This window comes from Callithrix jacchus, chromosome 12 (assembly GCF_049354715.1).
Source record: "Callithrix jacchus isolate 240 chromosome 12, calJac240_pri, whole genome shotgun sequence".
Taxonomy (NCBI): domain Eukaryota; kingdom Metazoa; phylum Chordata; class Mammalia; order Primates; family Cebidae; genus Callithrix; species Callithrix jacchus.
Window position 1 is genome coordinate 17,687,076 of NC_133513.1, and position 26,808 is coordinate 17,713,883.

A 26,808-nucleotide genomic window follows, 5' to 3' on the forward strand; every position below is an offset into this window, starting at 1 on the left:
CAATCAGAACAGTGGCCTTCCTTCCTGCCGGCCTGCAGCCCAGCTCTGTTGAGACCCCCGCCTTACTTCTTACAGACCTACAGCCTTGGGTTTTTTGTTTTTTAAAACAATGTCTGTTGCCCAAGCTGGAGTGTTGCGGCACGAATTTGGCTCACGGCAACCTCTGCCTCCCAGGGTGAAGTGATTCCTGTCTCAGCCTCCCAAGTAGCTGGGACTACAGGTGCACGCCACCATGCCCAGCTAATGTTTCTATTTTTAGTAGAGATGGGGTTTCACCATATTGGCCAGGATGGTCTCGATCTCTTGACCTCGTGATCCGCCTGCCTCCGTCTCCTAAAAACCTGGGATTACAGGTGTGAGCCAACCTCCTTTTTTGGCCAACCTCCTTTTTTTTTGGGGGGGGGGGGCTGCTGTCTCATTCTTACAAGGTCTCCAAGCTAATATCCCTTATGCCTGCTGCCTCGGTTTCTTCAGTCTTCCGCCTGCTTTTGAGTGTCTGTGGCCATGCTGTCTTTAAACACTCACAGTGACTGCCCTCCTGGCAGGACTAGGAACTTCTGGCCTCTCCACTATCCGGGGCTAATGCCGGCCCAGCACCAGAGTGGGCATCCCTCTGACTGTCTGTTGAATGTCACCTCCATATCCTCTCTGCTGTGTCAGAGTCCCATGGCCACCCACAGGGCAGTGAATTTGGAAGAGTGCTCCAGGACTCGGCACACTGTGCTGTTCACGGCTGTCACTGACTACAGTGAGAGGAGGCAGGAGTGTCGGCACAGGGAAGGGGGCCCAGGGCGGAGTCCAGGGGAAACCAGGGCCAGCACCCAGTGTCCTCTCCCAGTCCCTGCGCCTTCACATGGAATGCACTTGGCTGTCCCAGCACTATGTCACTCAGGGTGTTTAGTGGGGGCTGCCACATTGGCAGGTGCTGCTTGGCTCAGAGCACACTGTCAGACTCCTAGGAGGCAAGGAGGGGTCCAGCAGAAACCACTTTGTACAAATAGTTCAGGTGCAGGGAGCCTTGTATCACTTCTAGGAGTGGTAGGAACCCTCCCCAGTCCAAGTTCCCAGACAAAATATGAGCAGGCCATGCAGAGGCGGCTCGGGCCTGCTGTGACATTGTCTGCACTCTCCGGTGCCTGCTGCTCTATTTCTTTTCCCCCATTCCTCCCACCATCTTAATTCCAGGAACAGGCCCCATCTCCTCCAGGCCTGGGCTGGGCCTCTGAGCTGCCCAAAGGCCTCATGGTGGGTGGTGGCTGCCCATTACAGGGCCCCTGGCTACACTGAAGGACGCCTACCTGGAGGTGATGCTGCAGCCCCTGGAGGAGGTGTGGCAGGAGCCGGCTGAGGAGGCCATGTGGTGGCTGCAGACCTGGGTACCTGGAATGCCAGGCAACGGGGGTCCCAGGCTCATCAGGCTGGCCATGGGGGCCGTGAAAGGCGCCCTGGAGCTGGTGAGTGAGAGCAAGGATAGGTTGTGGTTGGCAGTTGAGGATGACCGAGACAGCTCTCACTGTCCCCTCCCTCTCCAGGTGGCCCACCAGATGCTGTCCTGGGCTGAGGCCACATTCTCACGGGCACTGAAGAGGCTCTGCAAACCCCTGCTGGACCTGTATGACCTCGCAGCCAGGTAACACAGGGTTGGGAGTGGCACATCCGGCGTTTCTGCCACATGTCGAATGCTGAATGCTTCGACATGGTCTGACTTACTGACCACCCTGCCCAGAGGTTTCTTCACTCACCATTTCACAGGAGAGGAAGCTGGGGTTTCTTCCTCACTCCATAGAGCCCTCCTGAGCATGGTCCCAGTGCAGGAAGGAGTTTAGGAGCTGCTGCAGAGGAGCGCAGTAGGCGAGGCAGACCCCTGCCTTCAGGAAGCTTCAGCACCCTCTACAGCAGGGTGTGCACCGCTCCCTGCAAAGAGCCTGAGAGTCACCCTCTTGTGACAGAGCAGCATGGCCTGCTTCTTTCCTTTTGTTTTGTAATCATCTTTCTTTTGGGATGGAGTCTTGCTCTGTCTCCGAGGCTGGAGTGCAGTGATGTGATCTCAGCTCATTGCAACCTCTGCCTCCTGATTTCAAGTGACTCTCCTGGCTCAGCTTTCCGAGGAGCTGGGACTACAGGTGTGTACACAACAGCACCTAATTTTTTGCACTTTTAGTAGATACAGGGTTTTGCCACTCGAGGCTCATCTCAAACTCCTGACCTTAGGTAATGCACCACCCTTGGCTTTCCAAAGTGTTGGGATTACAGGCATGAGTCACCACTCCTGGCCTGTTTTGTACTGTTAAACACATAAAAGCCCTTCCTTCTTGCGGACCATGCAGAAGCTGGCCACAGGCTGGGTGTGGCCCACTGCCCATCATTTACCACCACTGAGCCATACATTAGGTGGCAAATGCTAGAGAAGGAACCTTGGTGAGATGGTGGGCTGAGGATCCTATGGTGTGGCCAGGGCCAGCTTTGAGGAGAAGGTACAGTTCGAGCAAGAGCCCCGGGGCCAGTGTTGGAAGAGAGCTCCAGGTAGGGGTAGCACTGCACAAAAGCCTGGGAGAGGGATGTGCCTGGCCCGTTTGTTTTTGAGATGGAGCCTGGTTCTCTGTCACCCAGGCTGGAGTGCTGTGGTGTGAGCTCAGCTCACTGCAACCTCTGCCTGTCAAATTCAAGTGATTCTGCTGCCTCAGACTCTCAAGTACCTGGGATTACAGGCATGCACCACCATACCCGGCTAATTTTTGTATTTTTAATAGAGACGGGGTTTCACTGTATTAGCCAGGCTGGTCTCAGAATCCTGGGCTCCAGAGACTCAGTGCTGGGATTACGGGCATGAGCCACCATGTCTGGCCTGTTTGAATAGCAAGGTGGCAGGGTTGATGCAACTGGAGGGACTGGGAGGTCCCAAGGCTGGGGGTGAGGGGGAGGACTCTGGCTTCTGCTCTGATCTAGGAAGGATGTGATCACCCTTGCATTTCAAAAGGCCCCTTTGGTCCCCGTGTTGAGAACACGGGGGTGGTGGATAGAAGTGGGGAACCCAGTCTAGAGCAGGGGCCTGGGGCCCCAGTATCCTTTTCCCTCATAGGCATGAGGCCCACCAGGAACCGGGTTCCAGGCAGCTGGGCAGGCCCCTTTTTCCATGCTGGTGGCCTTGCAAAGTGTCTGGACTGCGGCTCTGCCTCTAACTGGAATTCGTCTGCATCGGTTCTGTGTGCCTCAATTTCCCCAGCTGTAGAATAGGGACTAGACTTGCATCATGGGGAAAAGGCTCTATATAATACAAGTTCCTGTTCCTGCCGCCTTGCGGTCAGAATGTAGGCTGAGGAAGGGAAGCGCTCCCAAGGCGGGGCTTTGGCTTGGAAGAATCACCTGCCTGGTTATTTGCCTACCTGGTGAGTGGGATCTGGTGGGGGTGCCAAAAAATGGATTCAACTGGCAGGGAGGGCATTGAGGCTGCTTCCTGCCCCAGCTGTAGGGCCTCTGGGCCCCTGCACCCCCTCCACTGGCTCATCAACAACAGCAGGTGCAATGTTCCTCTTCCTACTCCACCCCCATGTGAGCTGAGATCTCCCTGATCTCTCAGATCTCACAGGCTTGACCCTACTCTACATATTGAGAAAGTTTCAGTCCTCCCCTCAGCTGTAGAAATTTCTTAGACCTGATGGGCACAGTGGCTTATGCCTGTAATCCCAGCACTTTGGGCAGATCATCTGAGGTCGGGAGTTCGAGACCAGCCTGGCCAACATGGTGAAACCCTGACTCTACTAAAAATACAAAAATTAGCGGGGCATGCAGCAAGTGCCTGTAGTTCTAGCTACTCTGGAGGCTGAAACAGGAGAATCACTTAAACCCAGAGGCAGAGGTCACAGTGAGTCGAGATCGTACCCCTATATACGAGCTTGGGAAACAGAATGAGATTCTCTCAAAAAACAAAACAATTTCCTACTCCTGTTCTCGGCATCCCCACACACAGGCCCCATGCTGCTCAAGACCCAGGGGGCAGATCAGGCATGACATCAGACATCTGTGTCCTCAAAACAGGGCAGCTTATTTTTGTCCCAGCCTCACCCCCTCACCTCCACTGTCATGCAGGCCTCTGTCCTCCACATCATTATGGGATTTCCTAGAACAAGGACAGCCCCTCCCTGATAGGCACCCCCATGCTCTCCATGGCAGAGCTCCCCCTCTGCAGCCAAAGTAAGCAAGGCTCAGCCAGACATAGCCACTTGTCCTGTGTGTTTCCTCTAGGAACTACTCAGTGGTGGTGACGTTGCCACTGCTGCCTTGGGGGGATGAGTCCCTGGACATGGCCCGGGTGACCAGCTACCTGGTGGAGGAGAAGCTGCTGCGGCCGCTCCGAGAGCTGTCAAGGGCCAACATGCTGGCCGAGTTCTTCTGGCTCAGACGCCACCTGCTGCCAGGTCCCTGGGAGTGTGAGTCCTGCCCGGGCTGTGCTGCCCTCCTCCCTGGGAGCCCCCTGCCCCATGGGCACAGCAGTAGGGCCATGCAGGGGCAGGTACTGTGGGGGCACAGGGAAGCCTGCAGAGGGGCGGGCCTGGATTCCACCACTCAAGCTGAGGACATGGGGAGGGGATGGAGGGACACACACTGTCCTCAGTCCCTGTGCTTTCTCTTCCTCTCCTGATGAGGGTTTGGAGCCAAACCCTGGGCTCCTGAGTCCAGGGTGGAAGTGGCTGGATTCTACCAATCCTCCATGTGACTCAGGCTCGTCTCGCATACAGCTCCCCTGGGGGAGGATCACGGGTTCTCAGGACCTCCTCAGCTTCCCTCCTCCCCACAGGCATATCTGCTGGCCTTCTGGGCACCAACGACAATGAAGCAGGCAATGAGCTGATGTTGCTGGATGGCTCTGTGGCCCACAGCCTGGAGGAACTCAGCCTGGCCTGGCAGGTGAGCAGGTGTACCTGCCCTTTCTGCCTCCGGCTGAGGCTCTTGAGGGCTGCTCGCTGCAGAGTCCCAGGAGAGGAAGGCGCCCTGCTGGCTCTGCAGAGGTCTTTGCAGGCCCAGGGTTGGGGGAAGTCTGCTAAGGCCAATTTATGTGGGGGAGCCACATGGTCCAGCAGGAGGCCTGAGTCTTATGTCTGTCCTACCAGGTGGATGGTGACTGCAGGGCCACTGAGAAGACTCAGCAGGCCTGCCCAGGACAGAGTCCCACCTGCTTGGCCTTCTTCCAGGACCCCCAATCCAGCTTGGGGAACTGCTTCCGGGTGGTGAGTGTGAGCCTGGCCCCTGGGGCACAGAAAGCCCTTTCCCCACTCTACCCTGGGGAGTGGCATGGAGGAGGGGGCTAGGCTAAAGACAGTGACTGGATGGTCCTGATTTCAGGTGGACCCTGCACCATTCCTCAGCCTGTGTGTGCAGGACCCCTGTGGCACCTGGGAGCTCCAGCCTGCCTGCACTCTGGTGGCCGCCTACATCCACCTGTGTGCCCACAGCTTTGTGCCCCTGGCCCCTCCTCCACAGTGTGGTAAGCTGCCCTAGCCAGCTGGCACTCTGCCTTCCAGCCGAAGGGAAAGCCCATCTCTCTCTCTTGCCAGGGAGGACAAATAATTGTCATTCAAGGAGCTAAGAGTCAAAACAAAACATTTACAGCCTGACACAGCTTGGATGTGTATACCCTCTAAACCTCACACTTGTTAGAGGGGGTACATCCCTCATGGATGGCTTAGCACCCTCTGTGTGCTGAAGCATAAGCTTGCTCTATTAGCTCACATGAGAGCAGTTTGTTTATAAAGAGCCTGGCCCCTCCTCTCTCTTTGCACCCACTCCTGTTTCTGCCATGATCTTAAGCTTCCTAAGGCCTCACCAGAAGCCAAGCAGATGCTGGAGCTGTGCTTGTACAGCCTGTAGAACTGTGAATCAAGTACATCTCTTATGATCTGCCTAGGCTGGAGTGTAGTGGTACAATCTCACCTCACTGCAACTTCCACCTCCCAGGTTCAAGCAATAGTCCTGCCTCAGTCTCCCAAAAATATAGGCACGTATTTTTTGTAGACATGGTATTTTGCCGAGTAGGCCAAGCTGGTCATGAATTCCTGACCTCTGGTGATCCGCCTGCCTTGGCCTCCTCAAAGTGCTGGGACAGGCGTGAGCTACCCTGCCCAGCCTCACTAGGGATTTGAATGTCGTCCACTGTTTAGGGAAAATGCCCAGCCCCTGTTTTCCCTCTGCTCTCATACCGCAAAAATCATCAACACAGAAGATGACTTCTGTGAGCAAATGTGTGGGGGTTGTCCCCACTACCAGGGCGGACCTCTAATTCAGTTCTAACACTAGCTACCTGAGATTCTTCAGCCAGTGCTGCTTATGATTGCCACAGCCAAAGCCCCACTGAATGGGCACAGAAGTCAGTATCAACAAGAGGACTGGACTTCTAAGAGCTACACATGCCAGAATTAGTGACTGCCATTCATAGACATTTAAAACTTAACGAATTCAACGGCAGAAGAGAAAATTCATCAACTGGAAAATATGGCAAAGGGCAGATGACATGAGAGGATTCAACATGTCTTAAAGAAATTCCAGGCCAGGGGTGGTGGTTCATCCCTGTAATCCCAGCACTTGGGAGGCCAAGAGGAGTGGATCACCTAAGGTCAGGAGTTTGAGACCAGCCTGGCCAACATGGTAAAAACCCATCTCTACTAAAAATACAGAAATTAACCAGGCATGGATTTATGCGCCTGTAATCCCAACTACTCGGGAGGCTGAGGCAGGAGAAATGCTTGAACCCAGGAAGTGGAGGTTGCAGTGAACCAAGATCTTGCCACTGTACTCTAGCCTGGTGACAGAATATAAGTCCATCTCAAGAAAAATTCCAAAATGAAAATAGAGACAGGACCCTTTAGATTCAGGAGGCACGATCCCCAATACAATAAATCCATCCATACCGAGACCCATCAAAACAAAGAACAGGTACTAAAAGCTACTGAGGAGGGTGGAAAGGAGGAGGAACATGTTGACAATTGCTTTCCCACCAGCAGCAACAGAAGACAGTGGAGTAAGAGAAAGTAAGAATGAGGTTAGAGTTTATACCCAGCTCAACTATTACTTAATGAAATAACCTCTCAGCACTGATCTGTCTAGAGATCTCTACCACAAATGGACACTTATTCAAGGGACACATCCACATGCTCATTTACATACTGTCTGTGTCTGCTTTCCTGCTATAGCGGCAGAGTATCTGCAAGGGAGACCACATTTTGCTCTCTGAAAGACTCAATTTGGAAGATGGAAAGATAAGCTACAGATTGGGAAAAACCTTTACAAACCACCTATCAGACCAAGGACTCATCTCCAGAGACTCATCTCTATAATACACAAAGAACTCAAAGCTCAAAAGCAGGCCAGGTGCCGTGGCTCACGCTTGTATTCCTAGCACTTTGGGAGGCTGAGGCAAGATGGCTTGAACCCGGGAAGTCAAGGCTACAGTGAATCATGATTACACTCCTGGCTGCATTACAGACTGAGACCTTGTCTCACAAAACAAAACCTCCAAAGTACAAAATGGGAAATAAATGCATGAACAATGTTTTCCTTCCCAGCCATAGAGAAACAAGGTAATGCTACACACCTGAGCTGCAGTGAGTTCCGGCATGGGTTGGTGAGTTCTAGGGACTTCGCAGCATAAAGCATTAGTTGAACATCCAAATGGCCAGGTTGTGATCTCAGCATCCACTGCTGAGTGTACTAGAAAAAGCACTGTTCTAGTACCAAAAAGGTGGTGGCTGCTGAGAAAAAAGCGAGGTTAGAGGCAGGAATCAAGGTCATGGTCTACCAACCAGCTCCTCTCGGGAAGCATCACTGGACTCATGAAGTGCCAAGACAGGAGGTGGTGTGGCTCCACAGGAAGCTTGGAGAATCTGGGATTCAAAGTCAATCACTTGTTGTTCTAACCATGTAAATACAAAACTGTCAGCTACTACAGCGATTAACAGAACATATGGGAGGACAGGAAACTCAGAAGATTTACAGCCACAGGGTAACAATGGACTATTATCTGCAGTTAAGGTCCTCTCCCTTCCTCTTGGGGTTTATTTATTTATTTATTTATTTTTGAGACGGAGTTTCGCTCGTCACCCAGGCTGGAGTGCAATGGCGCAATCTCGGCTCACTGCAACCTCAGCCTCCTGAGTAGCTGGGATTACAGGCACGTACCACCAGGGGTTTATTTTTTTGAGATGGAGTCTTGCTCTGTTGCCCAGGCTGAAGTGCAGTGGAGCAATCTCAGCTCACTGCAACCTTCTCCTCCTCGGTTCTATCAATTCTCCTGCCACACCCTCCTAAGGAGCTGGGATTACAGGCACGTGCCACCATGTCCAGCTAATTTTTTTGTGTTTTTCGTGGAGACGGGGGTTGCACCATGTTGGCCAGGATGGTCTCAAAAGTCGGACCTCGTGATCTGCCTGCCTTGGCCTCCCAAAGTGGTGGGATTACAGGTGTGAGCCACCGTGTCTGGCCGGGTTTATTTATTTTAAGTCAAGGGCTAAATTCTTCCCCTCTCTTGGACACCAGTGAAGTATTTAAGAAAAGCAGTCACCAATTACAGTTAACTTTTGAAGGACAAATTTAAAGGTGGTTGTAAGTTACAAAACAAAGGCATCTTATGAACTCTCATAGGAAAAAAAGAATATTAAGGCACTTTTTATTGGTTTTGAGATAAGGTCTTGCTCTGTCCTCCAAGGTGGAGCACAGTAATGCAGCCTCCCAAGTAGTTGGGATTATAGGCATCTGCCAGCATGCTTTTGCATTTTCAGTAGATACGGGGTGGGGGGGTTTCATCATGTTGGCCAGGCTGGTCTCTAACTCCTGACCTCATGTGATCCTTCCACCTAGCACCTGACCAAAGAAATTAAGACATTCAAAGATAAACAAACAAAAGCTGAGATAGTTCATTACATTGGGACCTGCCCTGCAGAAATGCTAAGGGGAGTCTTTCAAGTCAAAATAAAACGATGCTAGATAGACATTTGAAGACACATATAAAGACCTGTATTATAGGAATTTTGATCCATATCTCTAATTTTAACTATTTTATTAGAGTTAAAAGAGATTTGTAACTGTAAGCCTATGTTAAATAGTAATTTATTTTTTAAAAAATTAGGCATGGTGACGTGTACCTGTAGTTTCAGCTATTGAGCATCGCTTCAGTCCAGGGGCTTCAGGTTACAATGAGCAATGACAGTCACACTGCACTCCAGCCTGGGTGACAGAGTGAGACCCTCTCTGCAAGATATACTTTGTAACATCAACAACATAGGACAGGGCAGAACTGTCAAGGAGTAGAGTATTTGTATGTGATTGAACTTACTAGTTTAAAATCAATTGCTATAACTTCAGAATGTTTTATATAATCCTTATGGTAATTACAAAGAAAATATCTACAGAATGTACACAAAAGGAAACGAGAAGGGATTCTAAGTGTGTCACACAAAAAAATCAAACACAAAGGCAGGCAGAAGGAAGGAAATGAGAGAAAACCATAAGCCATGCAGAAAACAATCCAGAGTGTCATGGGGAAGCCCTGTAAATCATGTGCTGGGGTCCTCCCAGAGCAACTGCTCACCTTAGGCCTTGGCTGTGGGTCTCATGGCACAGTCACCCACCATGCTAGTGAGTTTCATCAGATGATAATCTTTAAAAATGCAAATTATTTATACAATCAAAAGACTAAGAGACACATAGGAGGTTGAAAGTGAAAGAATGAAAAAAGATACTCCATGCAAATGGTAACTGAAAAGAGGAGGAGGAGCTAGACTAATCAGACTAAATACACTTAAGGTCAAAAGCTGTTATAAGAGATAATAATAGTCAATTCACCAAAAAGATGCAACACTTAGAAATGTACATGCAACGCACCTCAGAGCTCCTAAATGTGTGAAGCAAACACTGACAGACGAAAGGAGAAACAGTTCTATGAAAACCGTAGGAAATTTCAACACCTCAGTTTTTGTTTTTGTTTTTTTTTTGGAGACAGACTCTCTGTTTCCCAGGCTGGAGTGCAGCCGCAACCTCCTGAATTCAAGTGATTCCCATGCCTCAGTCTCAGAGTAGCTGGGATTACAGGTATATGCCACCATGCCCAGCTATTTTTAGTAGAGACAGGGATTCACCACGTTGGCCAGGCCGATCTCAAACTCCTGACCTCAAGTGATCCAACGCCTTGGCCTCCCAAAGTGCTGGCATTACAGGCATGAGTCACCTCGCCCAGCCCAATAACTCACTTTCAATAATGGATATAACACCCAGACAGAAGATCAAGAAGCAAACAGAGGGCTTGAACGATACTATAGACAAATTGGACCTACCAGACATACACAGATGAGTTCACCCAGCAGCAGAATATACATTCTTCAAAGTACATGTGGAATGTTCTCTGGGAAAAATCATATTAGGCCTCAAAGCAAGATTTAATACATTTTAAATGACTGAAATCATAGCAGAAGGAAAACCAGAATATCCACAAATACGGGAACTAAACAACATACTACAAAACTACCAATCACAGAAAAAAGGAAAATTAGAAAGTATTTTGAGACACAACAATGTATCAAATCTTATGGGATGCAGCAAAAGCAGTACTATGAGGGAAATTTATAGCTGTACACCCTTACATTAAAAAAATGCTGGCTGGAGGTGATTCACATCTGTAATCCCAGCACTCTGGGAGGCTGAGACAGGCAGATAACCTGATGTCAGGAGTTTAAGACCAGCCCGGCTAACATGGGGGAAACCCTATCTCTACTAAAAAATTAGCCAGGCATGGTGGCAAGCACCTGTAATCTTAGCTACTTGGGAGGCTGAGGCAGGAGAATCATTTGAACCCATGAGGAGGAGGTTGCAGTGAGCTAAGATTGTACCACTACACTCCAGCCTGGGTGACACAGCTAGACTCCATTTCCCCCCATTCACACACACACACACACACACAAAAAGCAGCAGCCAGGCATAGTGACACTGTTCTATAATCCCAGCTGCTTGGAAGGCTGAGGCCAGGAGATTGCTTGAACCCAGGAGTTTGAGACTAACTCAGCAAGTGGCAAGACCCTCTGTCAAATAAAAGAAAAAGGAAAAGCTCTCAAACCACAATCCTAACTTTGTACCTTAAATTATCCGAAAAAGAACAACAGCCTAAACCCAAAGCTAGGAGAAGGAAGGAAATACTAAAGGTTAAAACAGAAATAAATAGAAGATGAATTGGTGACCAAAAACGTGACAAGAAAGTACAAGAACAGACGGCCTCATGGGTGACTTGTACCAAACATCTACAGAGCCAATCCCAATCCTGCCCATCGTCTTCCAAAATCCTGAGGGAAGAATGCCTCCAAACTCATTCTGTGAGACATACCAAAGGCAGACAAAGCAGCAGAAGAAAACACACCACTATCCCACAATACAGATGCAAAAGTGCTCAAGAAAATACGAATGAGAATTCCACAGTGTCACAGATGAATTATACAACATGATCAAGTAAGATTTATCCCTGGAATGCAAAGGTGGTTACTATATAAACATCAATATAAGATAACACATTAACAGAATGAAGGAAAAAAACACATGACAATTTGTTTCAACTAGTACAGAAAAAGCATTTAATGAAGTTTAATATCCTTTCATGATTAAAAACATACTGACTAAAAATCGAAACAACCTCAATGTACTAAAGGTCATATGAACAACCTCTAGCTAGTATCATTCTCAATGATGAGAGACAAAGTTTTCCAAGATGAGGAATAAAATAGTGATGCCTGCTTTCATTAATACTGGAAATCCTAACCAGAGCTAATAAGAAAGAATGGAAAAAGAAAATGCATCCAAATTGGAAAGGAAGAAGTAAAATTTTCTGTTAACAAACGATGTGGTCGTCTTTGTAGAAAATCCTGAAGACTGCACAAAATAAACTGTTAGAACTAATAATTTGTCCAAGTTTCAGGATTACGAAATCAACATACAGATGTCAGTTGCATTTCTACAGACTAACAGTCAACAATCCAAGAAGGAAATGAAGAAAACCGTTCCTGCTGGCTTGGTTGTGGATGCCTACAGTCCCAGCTACTTGGGAGGCTGAGGCAGGAGAATTGCTTGAGCCTGGGAGGTCAGTGCTGTCAGTTTTTATAATAATTATGCCTGTGAATAGCCACTGTACCCCAGCGTGGGTGACATAGTGAGACACTATCCTTAAAAAAAAAAAAAAAAAAAAAAAAAGTTTACAATAGCATCAAAAGAATAAAACAGGAATAAACTCAACCAGGAGGCAAAGACTCTGGCAGGATTTTGAGTTCCAGAGACCCGTTCTGTAACAAATCTAAAGGCATCTCATAGTTATGGATTATACAGCTTAGTTTCGTTAAAATGTCAATACAACTGAAAGTGATCTACAGGTTTAGTTTAATTGCTCTCAAAATCTCAGTGACATTTTTTCTTCAATTATAGAAAAATCCATCCTTATAAATTGTATAAAGTTTATATACAATTTCAAGAGATCCCAAATGGTCAAAGCAATCCTGAAAAAAATAACGAAGTTGGAAGTCTTACTTCTCAATTTCAAAATGTATTATTAAAAGCTACAGTGGGCTGGGCATGGTGGCTCACGCCTGTAATCCCAGCACTTTGGGAAGCTGAGGTGGGCAGATCACGAGGTCAAGAGATTGAGACCATCCTGGTCAACATGATGAAACCTCATCTCTACTAAAAATACCAAAATTAGCCAGGTGTGGTGGCACATGCCTGTGGTCCCAGCTATTCAGGAGGCTTGGGAGGCTGAGGCGGAAGAATTGCTTGAATCCAGGAGACAGAGGTGGCAGTGAGCCGAGATTGCACCACTGCACTCCAGTCTGGTGACAGAGCAAGACTCTGTCTCAAAAAAAAAAAAAAAAACTACAGTGGTCAAAAGTGTGGTACGGCAGTAAAGAATACAGATACCAGTAGAATGGAAACAGGGTGCAGAAGGAAACTCTTACACATACCATCAACTGAGTTCATAAGGATGCCAAGACTATTCAGTCAGGGAAGGGACAGTCTTTCAACAAATGGTGTGGGAAAATTACCTATCCACAGGCAAAAGAATGAAGCTAAAGCCTTGCCTTATATCATGTTAAAAAAAAAAAGAAAAGAAAACCTCAATAATGAATGAAAGACCCAAGTGTAAGATCTAAAACTACACAATTCTTGTTTTTTTGAGATGGAGTCTTGCTCTGCTGTCCAGGCTGGAGTGCAGTGGCGTGATCTTGGCTCACTGCAACCTCTGGCTCAGCCTGCCAAGTAGCTGGGATTAGAGGCGCTCACCACCACACCTAGCTAATTTTCGTATTTTTAGTAGAGACAGGGCATCTTGGTCAGGCTGGTCTTGAACTCCTGACCTCATGATTCACCTGCTTCGGCCTCCCAACGTGCTGGGATTATAGGCGTGAGCCACGGTTCCCAGCTGACAACTCTTAAAACATAGAAGGAGAGCTTCCTTTGCCAATGATTTCTTAGATATGTCACCAAAGGCCCAAACAACAAAAGGAAAAGTAGACAAATTGGATTGCATCGAAGGATACTATTAACAGAGTGAAAAGGCAACCTACAGAATGACAGGACAGATGTGCAAATTACATGTGCAAGAGTTCCCATCTAGAATAGATTAAAGCAATCTCACAATCCAACAACAAAACACAACTAACGCAGTTCAAAAATGTGCAAAGGACGTGAATAGAAAGTCCACCAAATAAGAGATGCAAATGGCCAATTGGCACATAAATAGATGCTCACCATCACTAATTATTAGGGAAACAAACCAAAACCATGGGAGAGGCTGGGCATGGCGGCTCATGCCTGTAATCCCAGCACTCTGAAAGGCCAAGGTGGGCAGATCACTTGAGGTCAGGAGTTTGAGACCAGCCTGGCCGACATGGTAACATTGCATCTCTACTAAAAATAGAAAAATTAGCTGTGTGTGGTGGCATGTGCCTGAAGTCCCAGATGCTCGGGAGGCTAAGACAGAAGAATTACTTGAACCTGGGAAGCGTAGGTTTCAGTGAGCCAAGATTACACCACTGAACTCTAGCCTGGGTGACAGAGCGAGACTCCTCCTCAAAAAAAGAAAAAAGAAGACCTATATGGAGAGGCCACCTCAGACTCATTAGGATGGCTGTAATCAATACAGAAAATAACAAGTGTTAGTGAGGACGCTGAGCAGTTGGAACCCTTGTGTGCTCTTACCGGGAGTTTAAGATGGAGCTGCAGCTATGGAAAACAGTATAGCAATTCAAAAAGTTAAAAATAGGCCAGGCGCAGTGGCTGACACTTATAATCCCAGCACTCTGTGAGGCCGGGGCAGGTGAATCACTTGAGGCCAGGAGTTCGATACCAGCCTGGCCAACATGCTAAAACTCCATCTCTACTAAAAACACAAAAACGAGCCAGGTGTAGCAGTGCAGTTCTGTAATCCCAGCTACTCCGGAGGCTGAGGGATAAGAATTGCTTGAACCCAGGAGGCAGAGGTTGCAGTGAGCCAAGATTGCACCACTGCATTCCAGCCTGGGTGACAGAGCAAGACTGTGTCTCAAAACAAAGAATTACCATATAATCCAGCATTTCCACTTCTGGATTGTAGTACCCGCTACGATTCAAAGGGCCTCAAGCATGTATACACTGATGTTCATACCAGCGTTGTTGAGAGCAAATTTTGACATGTGTGAGAAATCATATTGTTTGCTGAGAAATCCTATTGAGAGCGGCGGCAAGGGAAACATAGCCCCTCCAAGCGGAAAACTGCCCCCAAAGCAGAAAACTGCTCCAAACATTATACAACAGTCACCAATGTAAATATGCCTCACGCCAGATGAATTAGTTCTTTGAACACAGGATACCTGACCCTTTCCTTTGGTCCCTCGTAAAGAGCGCTTTCTAGTTTGACTTTAACCTATAGTAAACACACACTAGCTGCCTGGTTAGTTTACCTTTAACCAATGAAAGAACACAGAGCATCCACTTGTCAAACTTGCACTGGAAAGTCAAGAATAAATACATAGGTCAGAGTCTGCTCTGGACTCTCAGCTGAAAATGCTGAGACCCCTGGTGCTCCACTCTGAACCCACCTTTTGCTCTCTATCTCTGTGTGTGTTTAATTCCTTCAGCGCCGCGTGAGTTGGGGTCTGCACGGCTGAGCTGGTCTCGGCACAGCATTATTTCTATCGGCCGAAAGATAGCAGCAACCCAAGTGCCCACTGACAGTAAACAAATGTGCTCTCTCCATATAGTCAAACATTATTCAGCCTTAAAAAGGAAGGAAATTCTGACACATGCTAGCACACGGATGAACCTTGAGGACATGATGCAAAGTGAAATAAGCCAGTCACAAAAAAAGAAATACTGTATGATTCCACTTATGTGAAGGACCTAGAGTAATCAGATTCACACAGACGGAAAGTAGAGCGGTGGTGGCCAGGAGCTGGCAGAGAGCAGCCATGGCTTATTTAATGGGGACAGTTTCAGTTTGGCAGGATTCAGTGAGTTCCAGAGTTTGGCTGCACAAAAATATGAATGTACTTACACTGAAGTGTGTACTTTAAAATGGTTATGGTACATTTTTGTGTTTTACCACATTTAAAATTTTTGACGTTGGAAATGTATACTTATTGAGCACCTCCATGCTGGGCATGATGATATGATTATGAACACAGTAGTTATAGAGAACACTCTTAGGGAGGTAAAATTTTAAGTGTAAAAACTAGCACAGACAGACAATAATAGACACAGACACACAGGACTCAGATAGCAGGCTTATTAGGCAGATATTACAGATTTCAGCAGGGAACCAGAAATTATTAAAATTACTAATTACTAAATTTGTACTTTAGTAATTAATTTAGCCAATCAGCTAATTTGCTAATTAATGAAAATGACATACTGAAAAAGAACCAGAATGTAGTAGAAAGAGATGGCAGAAAAGGCCAACTAAAGCCCAGTTTTTAGACAGTGCTCTTAGCAGATGAGGGATAGAAGGGCACTCCCTGGCCAGGCATGGTGGCTCATGCCTAGAGTCCCAGCTACTCAGGAGGCTGAGGCAGGGGAATCACTTGAACCCAGCAGGCAGAGGTTGCGGTGAGCTGATACTGTGCCACTGCACTCCAGCCTGGGCAACAGAGCAAGACTCCATCTCAAAAAAATAAAAAGCAGGGTGCGGTGGCTCACACCTGTAATCCCAGCACTTTGGGAGGCTGAGGTGAGTGGATCACTTGAGGTTAAGAGTTGGAGACCAGCCTGACCATACCCTGTCTCTATTAAAAATACAAAAATTAGCTGGGTGTGGTGGCAGGCATCTAATCTCAGCTGCTCAGGAGGCTGAGGCAGAATTGCTTGATCCCAGGAGCCAGAGGTTGCAGAGACCCACTGCACTCCAGCCTGGGTGACAGAGCAAGACTCCATCTCAAAAAAATTAAAGTCCATCTTTTAAACAGTTCTCCTAGCAGATGAGGGATAGAAGAGCGCTTCCTTACCCTGGGATCTCTGAGTGTCCATTCTGTGCCCTTGACCACCACATTTGATGGGGAAACAGTAGAGCAGCCTCCACTGCAAGCTGTACTGAAGATCCCACCCACACAGTGAGAGTTCCCTTTAGCCTGTACTGTGGGTTGGGTGCATCCCGAGCTCTCAATGCATCATGTGCTAAGGTTCCACCCTCCCCTTAGCTGGGAAGTATGTCGTGGTCTTCTGCCTCCAGGGTGCTGGTGGCAGAGCATGACATGGAGTGAGCACTCCATAGACGCTTGTTCCATTTCCTAGGAACTCAGCAGGCTGGGCCTAATACCACTGCCTGCAAAGGCCTGGCAGGTGACTCATCGACCCGTGCCTGCTGCTCTTACAGAAAGAGGATAGGAAGATGGGTGGGAGTGGATGGAGAGTTGTCCTTTTGATAAGGAGGGCCAGGAGCTGTAATAGGGGCCCCAACATAATTTATCTCAGGAAACAGCAGGGGCCCCTCTCCTCTGGGGCCCATAGCCTGGCCTTACTTCGCTTCTCTTCTTTACAGTTTAAGATGTCATCTAAGCCAGCACTAGGCTGCCAAAGACTTCAAACTCCTTCACCTTCTACTCTAATTCCAGCTCCTTGACCAGGGCAAGATTCCTGGCTGGGACAGAATAACCAGCATGGAATGCCGGGAAACTCAGAACCACATGTGCTTCAAATGCACGGAAGAAGAGCTGTTTTCCATTGTGCTCAAAATATTTCTGAGGACATGAAACTCTCCCACTGGTCTGGGTAATTCTCCCCCTTCCTTCACACCTCCACTGTAAACCAAGAGACAGCAAGGCCAGAGAGTCCCAGCCCTGCAGACAGAGCTCCACCCGGCTCCTGTTCATGCCGAAGGTATTTATTCACTTATTCAACAGCCATGTGGGAAGCCACTGCTTCAGAACACTGACTGTGCAGAAGGGACACAAAGTCAGGTTCTCAGTTGCCTGGTCCTGGCTTTCCCTGCCTGATCTAGGGGTCTCCTGAGGCAGGAGGTTCTTTGAGGTGAACTGATAGCTCTTCAGAAGCCCGATAGAGAGCTGCTGTCTTTGGGGTAGACACACGGGGACTGAATGCTTTGGAGGGCCTCTGTTTTGGTAGGGACATCTGTGAACTCGGGCCCCCAGGCTAGAGCATTCAAAGTTTTTTTTTTTACTTTCCCTTGGAACATAACCTTTTCCTTTGAGTTTTCAACTGAAGAATAAAGCTAGCAGAATCCAAGAGTGTGACTCTGGATTGCTGGGGCTGATCACCCACCCAGGAGATGGGGAGACAAGGGCAGCTATGGAATCTTCTCAACGATAGGGGGTGCCCTTGAGCCCTCTTTGGGCTGAGCCTTTGGTAGGAGATTGTAGGGTCCAGATTCCAGAGCAAAGGGCCAGGTGTCAGCCACAGGGACTGAGGCAAGCTGAAGGCCAGATGCCAGACTTGGCTGTCCCTGGCCTCCCACCCATGAATCCCTAGTGCACAGCAGGTGCTAGATGAAGTTTAGAAGAACTCCAGGGTAAATGGGAACGAGAAGGTTGGTCCTCCACATTCCCACACTGGAGGGAAGAGAAGGGAGGGTGGCTGGGATCTGAATGTTTGCTATAGTTACAGCCTAAAGACCCTGGAGCCCAGGCACTGCTCCAAGTGCCTTGAAAGATGTTTGATCTTAAGCCTTACAATAGTCCAATGAGAAATGGATGACTTCCTTAATGAGGGAAGAAACAAAGACTAAGAGAGTTGAGGGGATTCCCCCAAGGTCATATAACCTACAAATGCCCAGGACGGTGCTGATGCGGGCCTGTCTGCCTCCCAAGGCTGCCCAAGCTCAATCACCCCCCACCACATCTGCTTTTGCAATAATAGCCTTATGCCACATATTCTACCAGTTACTTGATGCAAGAATGTCAAGTAAACTTTAGCCATATCCCAAGCCATAACAGGTAGCTCCTGTTCAAAATACCCTGTAAATCAGGTCACACAAGATCAGGAATGCACCCACAACCGTTATAGGTGCTGTGCTAGCCACTGTTTTGGGGAACTCAGCCTAGGCATATGAGTGAAGAGACAAATCACAAAGAAAAGAAAATCACTGGCATACAGGGGGCCCCGAGCAATTCAGAGTCAGCTGCAACTAGAGTGTACAGCCACCTGACCTGCTGGTTTCCTAATATGCTTAATGGATCCATGATGTCGGGTCCACAAAGGAAATGCAGAAGCCTTCCCTTCCTGCCTCCCACACTCTGTGGGTCAGGTATTTACCAAAAACACAGCAGTGGACTGGACACCAGCAGAGATACAAAGAGGGAAAAACAATTCTCCCTTCGCAAGGCAGGCTGGACAACATTAATATTTTGCAGTTAGGAGGTGTGGGTAGAGTGTGTGTGCATGCCCAGAATTTAAAGACAAACAGATGGGAAAGGGAATGATTCCAGCAGAAAGACCAATAAATGTTCACATCTACAATGTACACTGAATTGCGGCCTAGACAACAGAGCAAAGCTCTGTCTCTACAAAAAATTTAAAAATTAGCCGGGCATGGTGGCACATGCCTGTAGTGTCAGCTACCCAGGAGGCTGAGGCGGGAGGATCACTTGAGCCCAGGAGTTTAAAATTACAATAAACTGTGATCACATCACTGCACTCCAGCCTGGGCATCAGAGCAAGGCCCTATCTCTAAAACAAAACAAGATAAGACATTTACATAAAAATCAATGTATGAAAATCCAAAATAAAATATTAGCAAGTAAACCCCACTGGGGCTTAAAAAAAACTTACCTAAATCAAGTGAGACTTGTACAGTGTGAAAAGGATGGCTCGAAATTAAAACATCTTTTCATTTCATTTATATTAATGTTGAAAATCATAATCACCATAGATGTTCAAAAGGCATTTGACAAAATTTACTACAAAATTTATAAAAGGAACTTTATCAAATTAGAAAGAGGGATACTTCCTTAAATTACACACAAGAAAGGAAATTATACCCAGACACACACCCATCAAGCCAAAGCCCAGCATCATTTGTAAGGGATGGAAGCAATAGAAGCTTCCATCAACCTTTGGAACAAAAGAATGCCCTCTGTTGCCACTATTATTTTGGAGGCCCTAGCTGATGCAACTAGGCAAGAAGCAAAGTGAGACATTAAAGAAAAAGGCAGAAGGTGAAATAGTTCTATTTACTCCAAAACATGAGGCAGACAGATTCTGCTCGGGAGTTAAGTACAAAAGGAACTTACTAAACAGTCTTCCTTTCTCTTAATTTTTAAACTACAGAGATGGGGCCAAGCACAGCTCATGCCTGTAATCCCAGCACTTTGGGAGACCAAGGCAGGCAGATTGCTTGAGGCCAGGAGTTCCATACCAACCTGGCCAACATGGCAAAACACTGAATTTACTAATAATACAAAATTAGCCAGGTGTTGTGAAATACACCTGTCATACCAGGTACTCAGGAGGCTGAAGCATGAGAATTGCTTGAACCTGGGGGGTGGAGGTTGAAGTGAGCCGGAACTGCACTACTGCACACCAGCCTGGGCAACAGAGCAAGATCCTGTCTCCAAAAAAAAAAAAAAAAAAAAAAAGAAATAGGGGCTTAGTATGCTGCCCAGGCTGGTGTCAAATTCCTGGGCTCAAACAATCCTTCTGCCTCAGTCTCCCAAAGTGCTAGGATTACAGGCCTGAGCCACCAAGCCTGGCCTCAGACAGTTTTCCTATGTACAAACAAGCAGAAAAAAGAAGAAAACATCCCATTTGCAACAGCACACCCCAGAAAAACAAAACTCTCAGAGATAAACGTGAAAATATACACACACAATCCATATGAAGAAATCGTTCAATGAAATACTTTGAATGCAAAGAAAGCCACGCTGCGCGTGTTATCGAGAAAGGTTCAACATTAAAAAGATGTCACGGCCAGATGTGGTGGGCCATACCTGTAATCCCAGCACTTTGGAAGTCAAAGGTGGGTGGATCACAAGGTCAGGAGTTCAAGACCAACCTGAGCAGCATAGTGAAACCTTGTCTCTACTATACAAAAAAATTAGCCGGGCATGGTGATCTGCATCTGGAGTACTGTACTAGCTACTCAAGAGGCTGAGGCAGGAGAATTGCTTAATGCAGCAGGCAGAGATTGCAGTAAGCCGAGATTGCGCCACTGCGCCCCAGCCTAAGTGACAGAGTGAGACTCCATCTCAAAAAACAAACAAAAAGATGTCACTACCAATATCAAGTGGGGGGTGTGTGGAAGTGGAGCCTTCACACACGCTGGGGGAACATAAGACAGCACGGTCACTCCAAGGCAGTTTGGCAATTTCTTAAAATTCAAATATAAATGTACTTTATGGAGTTGGACGCAGTGGCTCAGGCCTGTAATCCCAGCATTTTGGGAGGCCAAGGCGGGTAGATCACCTGAAGTCAGGAGTTCGAGACCAAACTTGGCCAACATGGTGAAACCCCGTCTCTTCTAAAAACACAAAAAAGTAGCCCAATGTGGTATCGGGCACCTGTAATCCCAGCTACACGGGAGGCTGAGGCGGGAGAATCGTTTGAAACTGGAAGGCAGAGGTTGCAGTGAGCTGAGATCACACCACTGCACTCAAGCCTCAGTGACAGAGCCCGACTCTGTCTCAAAAAACAAAAAAAAAATTAGGTGCGGTGGTACATGCCTGTGATCCCAGCTACACAGGTGGCTGAGGCAGAAGAATTACTTGAGCCCGGGAGGTGTAGGTTGCAGTGAGTCAAGATAATGCCACTGCACTCCAGCTTGGGCAACTGAATGAGACTGTCTCCAAACAAATAAATAAATAAAGTGTCAACATCAGTGACTCTTTGTATAATCAAAGAACGGTGCATCCATCACCACAATTGATTTTAGGACATCTTCATTTCCCCAACAAGGAATCCTGGTATCCTTAGTCATCACCCCTCGAAATTCTTCCTTCCACCCCCAGCACTAGGTAACCAGTAATCTGCTCCCCGTCTCTCTGGATTTTCCCATCTGGACATTTCATATAAATGGGATGATACGGTATGTGGCCCTTGGTGACTGGCTGCTTGGACTTGGCATAAAGTGTCAGGCTCACCCACACGTGGCCCATGTCTGCTTCATTCCTTTTCACTGCCTATTGCCCAAGTGGTGTCATAAGCTCTGCAGGTGGACTGTGAAAAGTCAGGGTGTGTGTTGTAATCCCTAGAACAATTGCTAAACAAAGCACATATAGCTAAAAACATAGAGCAAAAAGATACAGCCAAAAAGCCACTAGAGATGAAAGGATACGTGAAGAATCACTCCATTCATCTGAAAGAAGGCAGGAAAGGAGGGACAAAAAAGAGAATAGGCCAGGCACACTGGCTCACTACTAAAAATACAAAAAAAAATTAGCCAGGCACACACCTGTAATCTCAGCTGCCCCAGAGGCCAGGGCAGGAGAATCGCCTGAATCTGGGAGGTGGAGATTGCAGTGAGCTGAGATCACGCCGCTGCACTCCAGCCTGGGTGACAGAGCAAGACTGTCTGAAAAAGGAAAAAAAGAAGAACACAAATGGCATACATTAGAAATTCCATTGAACCCTAAGTAAACTAAACAATCCAAGTAAAAGTGAGATAGTGAGATTGAATTTTAAGAAACAAACAAAAACATGACCCACCTATCTAATGTGTAGTAGACGCACCCTTTAATTACAAAAACTCACTAAGATGAAAACAGGATGAAAAAAGATATCTATGTAAACATTAGTTATAAGAAAGCTCATTAACATTAGATAAACAGATAAGTAGTATGTGGGCTTCCTACTTTGATGGAACAATTAAAAACTGAGAATATGAGCTTGGTGCAGTGGCTCAGGCCTGCAATCCCAGCACTTTGGGAGACCGAGATCACCTGAGGTCAGGAGTTCAAGACCAGCCTGGCCAACATGGTGAAACTCTGTCTCTACTAAAAATACAAAAATTAGCCAGGCACGATGGCGGGTGCCTTTAACCCCAGCTATTTGAGCACTGGAGGTGGGAGAATGGCTTCAACATGGGAGGCACAGGTTGCAGTGAACCGAGATTACACCATATCCCCATATACTCCAGTCTGGGTGACAGAGTGAGACATAGTCTCAAAAACAAACAAACAAATACCAGAGAACGGTACACTTTAAATTGCTGCATTTTGTGGTATGTGAATTACATGTCAACTTCTTAAACGATTGATAGGAGAAGGAAGGCACTGCAAATGATATTTTGGGTTTGTAATTAAACAAGAGATTTCTTCCTCTCTCCCCCAAAAAAGTCCTCTTTCAGTTTCTGCAAACTTCCTTCTTCCCTGCCCTATCCATCCACCCAGAGGAACTTTTATCTGTTCCCACCCAACCAGATTAGAAGCCTTTGTCTGTCTTTTAATTTGAGGCCTGGTAGGTAAATTAGAGGTCCTAAGCCAACAAAGAGAGGCGTCCCAGAGCCCTGTTCCATCTGAGCCTCCCACACCCCATGACTCACTTTACCCCATAACACGCTTCCCTTCCGGTTTACCATCTGGAAAAAAGAATAAACTTATTTCTCTTATTCACCAATAATTTATATAAACGAAAGATTGCAAACAAGGGTGTCCTTAGTAACCTGATCTCATTCTCTTCAAATACCAATTGCTCTCCAGTAAAGGGATCGTCTTTCCAGACAACATAAATTCACTTGGAAATCTCACTTAAAACAGAAAAGTTAAGGTCTTCAAAGGTTTGCCATGGGCAAAGCATTTGCAGGAATGCATGGGGCTGAAGGTCAAAGGCAAAGAAAACAAGCCACAAATTCTTTAGATCTGATTTCATTTGTCCTTGTACGTCCATGGTTAGTGATTAGTAAGGTCACCTGGCAGTGACAAAAATCTGCTTTTGAAGTTTTGTGGTTATTTTTTTTTGGGAGACAGAGTCTTGTTCTGCGGCCCAGACAGGAGTGGTGCAGCGGCGCGATCTCAGCTCACTGCAATCTCCATCTCATAGGTTCAAGAGATTCTTCTGCCTCAGCCTCCTGAGTAGCTGGGATTATAGGCACCCATCACCATGCCTGGCTAATTTTTGTGTTTTTAGTACAGGCAGGGTTTCACCATGTTGTCCAAACTGGTCTCAAACTCTCACAGGAGAAACACCATGTGATCTGCCCACCTCAACCTCCCAAAGTGCTGGGATTACAGGCGTGAGCCACCTCGCCTGGCCAGGTTAATTTTCTCTAATGGAAGTAACAAAACAGGTATAATCCAAAAATCACAGATACATTAAAAATTTTAAACCAGTGTTGGAGGTCGGGTGCAGTGGCTCATAAGTGTAATCCCAACACCTTGGGAGACCAAGGCAGGAGGATCACTTGAGATCAAGAGTTTGAGACCATCCTGGCCCACACAGCGAGACCTCATATCTATAAAACATTTTTTAAAGATACTGGAAAATGCTAACTTGGGTAGTAAGTTTCAATGTATCATTGCCTGGCCTTCTGGGTTTTGCTCTGAACCTTGTGACAGATGATTAAGTCATATGTCCAAGCTCAGGGACTTCCTGTTGTACAGAGATGATGCTCGCTGGAGCACCCCGCTCCAATCCCCCTCCCTTCAACTTGTCCCAGTGTACCATATTTGGCCCAGACCAGGGCAAGCCCTGCTCATGTCATCAGCCCTGCCCAGGCCAACAGTCTAGAAAAGGTCCCCATCAGCCCCCGCAAGGGCAGGGTGACTCAGTTCACCCACATGGTACAGGCCAGCTGCCTGCCTTGCACTGTCTCTAAACCTGGGCCAGTGTACAAACTACAAAGGCAGGGCCCTGTACTCAGAAGGGTCCCTAACACTTGCTTGAATGCTCTGCTGCTTGAATCTTCTTTTTTTTTTTTTTTTTGGGCGGGGGGGACACAGTCTCACACTGTTGCCCAGACTGGAGTGCAATGGTTGGATCTTGGCTCACTGTAACTTCCACCTCCCGGGTTCCAGCGATTTTCCTGCCTCTGCCTCTTGAGTAGCTGAGATTACAGGCGCCCACCACCATGCCCAGCTAAGTTTTGTATTTTTAGTAGATACTGGGTTTCACCATGTTGACCAGGCTGGTCTCAAACTCCTGACCTCGTGATCCACCTGCCTTGGCTTCCCAAAGTGCTGGGATTATCGGCATGAGCCACTGCGCCCGGTGCACTTGAATCTTAATTACTGAAAATTATTGATTTTCATTTTGTGCTGATCCCTGCAAATTCAGTAGCAGTTCCTACTTCAGAGCCACTTAATGAAGATTCCTGGGTGGCTGGAGCAGGCCAGGGTTTAAAGTAAGCGGCTGGCCAGGCACAGAGCCCCTCCAACAGCGAGACATTTCCCTTGCTCTAAAGTAACCCTCTCAGAGCCATTTCCTAATGGAGCCTGAAACAGCCTGGTGACCTGCCCTCAACTGTTTTAATCACTGGCTGTCCCCCTCTTCATGAGCAGGTGCATTTCACTTAAGTGAATAATTAATACTAAAAAGAGGAGCTGTGTCCATGGGCTGGGGTCCTGTCATGGGCATTCTGTATTCGGGGTCCCTGGGAGGCAAAGGAACCAGATCTGTCCTTATAGTATGACAATAGATCACTCTACAGTGGCCTGTCCTGCACAGGACAAGACCCAGAAACCCTTTTGGTCAATGCTGGAACGTCTCCCTGGCATGAGCAATGGTGGCATTTGCAGGATGGTTGGCAGCACTTGGCAGTGGGCCAGCTGTGCCTCAGTGGCTCTTGCGGTTCAAACCCACAATCCAGCCAACTCACCCTGGACTCCAACCAGCCTGGCTAACTGGGAACAGCCATTCTCAGCTGCACTCAGGCATCTGAAAGACCCTTCCTTTCCCGCGAAGCCTCTTGCAGGGTTTCAGGAAGGAAGTGGAAACAGTAGGGGGAAACCACAAACCCATATAACTAATAGCATCACCTCTTGGTCCATGGGGGTGAGGGGAGGGCACTTCCCATGTTGAATTTCATCCTGATGCCACCCTGGTGGGGGTAGGAGCAATGCCATTTGCTCCATTTCACAAATAATATTGTATCAGCCCCCCAAGAGACGAAACCAGGGACTGAGACTGGATAGCAAAGCCAGGACTGGAACCAACCAGGCCTCTCTGACTTGGGAGCCTTAGGGAAGGCTGTTGGTGTCCGCAGATCCCGGCCTAGTGTAGCCTATGTGATCAGCTGGGGTTGAGGTTCTCTCTGCTGACAGAGCTTTCCCTCTTAAGGACACTGGTGGAGCCATGGCCCCATCAGATCATCTGTCCCTGGGAACACTCTTTTCCAGGGAACTCCAACGAGGAAGAGAAAGTGGGTTCACTGACTTCCGTGTCTCTGAAAATAACTTTATAAAAGTATGTAAGGACCCAACACTGCACTTATAATCAAACAGTTCGGGACCCTCTGCTCTGAGAGCATCAACATTGCCCATCTCCTTCTCCTGTTTGGGTCTCCAACTCTGCCTCTGAAACCTTGTTTCCAAGACTAAGTTTCCAGCCAGAACAACCCATGCCCCTGCCATAGCCAGGCAGGCCAAGGACAGACAGGGTCTTTGCTCCCCTAGAGAGAGCTGGCCATGACTGAAGGACCCTCAGATGCAAGCAGAATCCTTTGTCCTTTTTTGTCACTGTGCTGACCACCTTGGGAGCTGATTATGTTCTTTAAACCTTCTGGGAACACTTAAGATCCCAGCACTGCAAAAAGGATTAAGTCAACTGAGATAAGACATGTTTTTCCAATTAGCTATAAACCACCCATGTTGGAGTTTTTGCAAAACTGGTCAGTTGCTTTCCCATTACCCAAGATTCCTCATTCTTTCTTTCTGCATAAATAATTTCACAAGGTTGTCACGTAAATTTGGTACTAAAGGCCCATGACCATGGAATAAGCAGGATGCTCACAATGAAATGCTGAAGCCAAAATCTTCTCTTCCATGTGCCATGCTGAGAAAGGAGATGGAAAGTAACTTCCACCTACCAAACTTCCCTACCTCAGGCTTAAGACACATCAACAGGTGCAATGACGTTTGTGTTGGGATATGCATTTTACTACATATGTGCATCTTTAAACAGACTTTACCTGGCCGGGTGCAGTGGCTCACGCCTGTAATGCCAACACTTTGGGAGGCTGAGCCTGGCAGATCACAAGGTCGAGAGATCAATACCATCCTGGCTAACATGGTGAAACCCCCATCTCTACTAAAAAAATGCAAAAATTAGCTGGGTGTGGTGGCACATGCCTGTAGTCCCAGCTACTCGGGAAGCTGAGGCAGAAGAATAGCTTGAACCTGGAAGGCGGAGGTTGCAGTGAGCTGGGATTGTGTCATT

The 26,808-nt window shown here is 47.4% G+C and overlaps 1 protein-coding gene across 1 annotated transcript in view; it reads left to right on the forward strand.

Moving 5' to 3' along the window:
* LOC100391236 (uncharacterized) overlaps positions 1 to 21,308 on the forward strand; it is an 86,014-nt gene extending 64,706 nt beyond the window's left edge. The window contains 7 exon segments of the mRNA XM_078346844.1: positions 1,270 to 1,454; positions 1,533 to 1,630; positions 4,243 to 4,631; positions 4,673 to 4,905; positions 5,109 to 5,225; positions 5,341 to 5,482; positions 7,185 to 21,308. Of these exon segments, the coding sequence (XP_078202970.1) occupies positions 1,270 to 1,454; positions 1,533 to 1,630; positions 4,243 to 4,631; positions 4,673 to 4,905; positions 5,109 to 5,225; positions 5,341 to 5,482; positions 7,185 to 7,225 (1,205 nt within the window). The 3' untranslated portion in view covers positions 7,226 to 21,308.
* Positions 21,309 to 26,808: the final 5,500 nt, after the last annotated feature.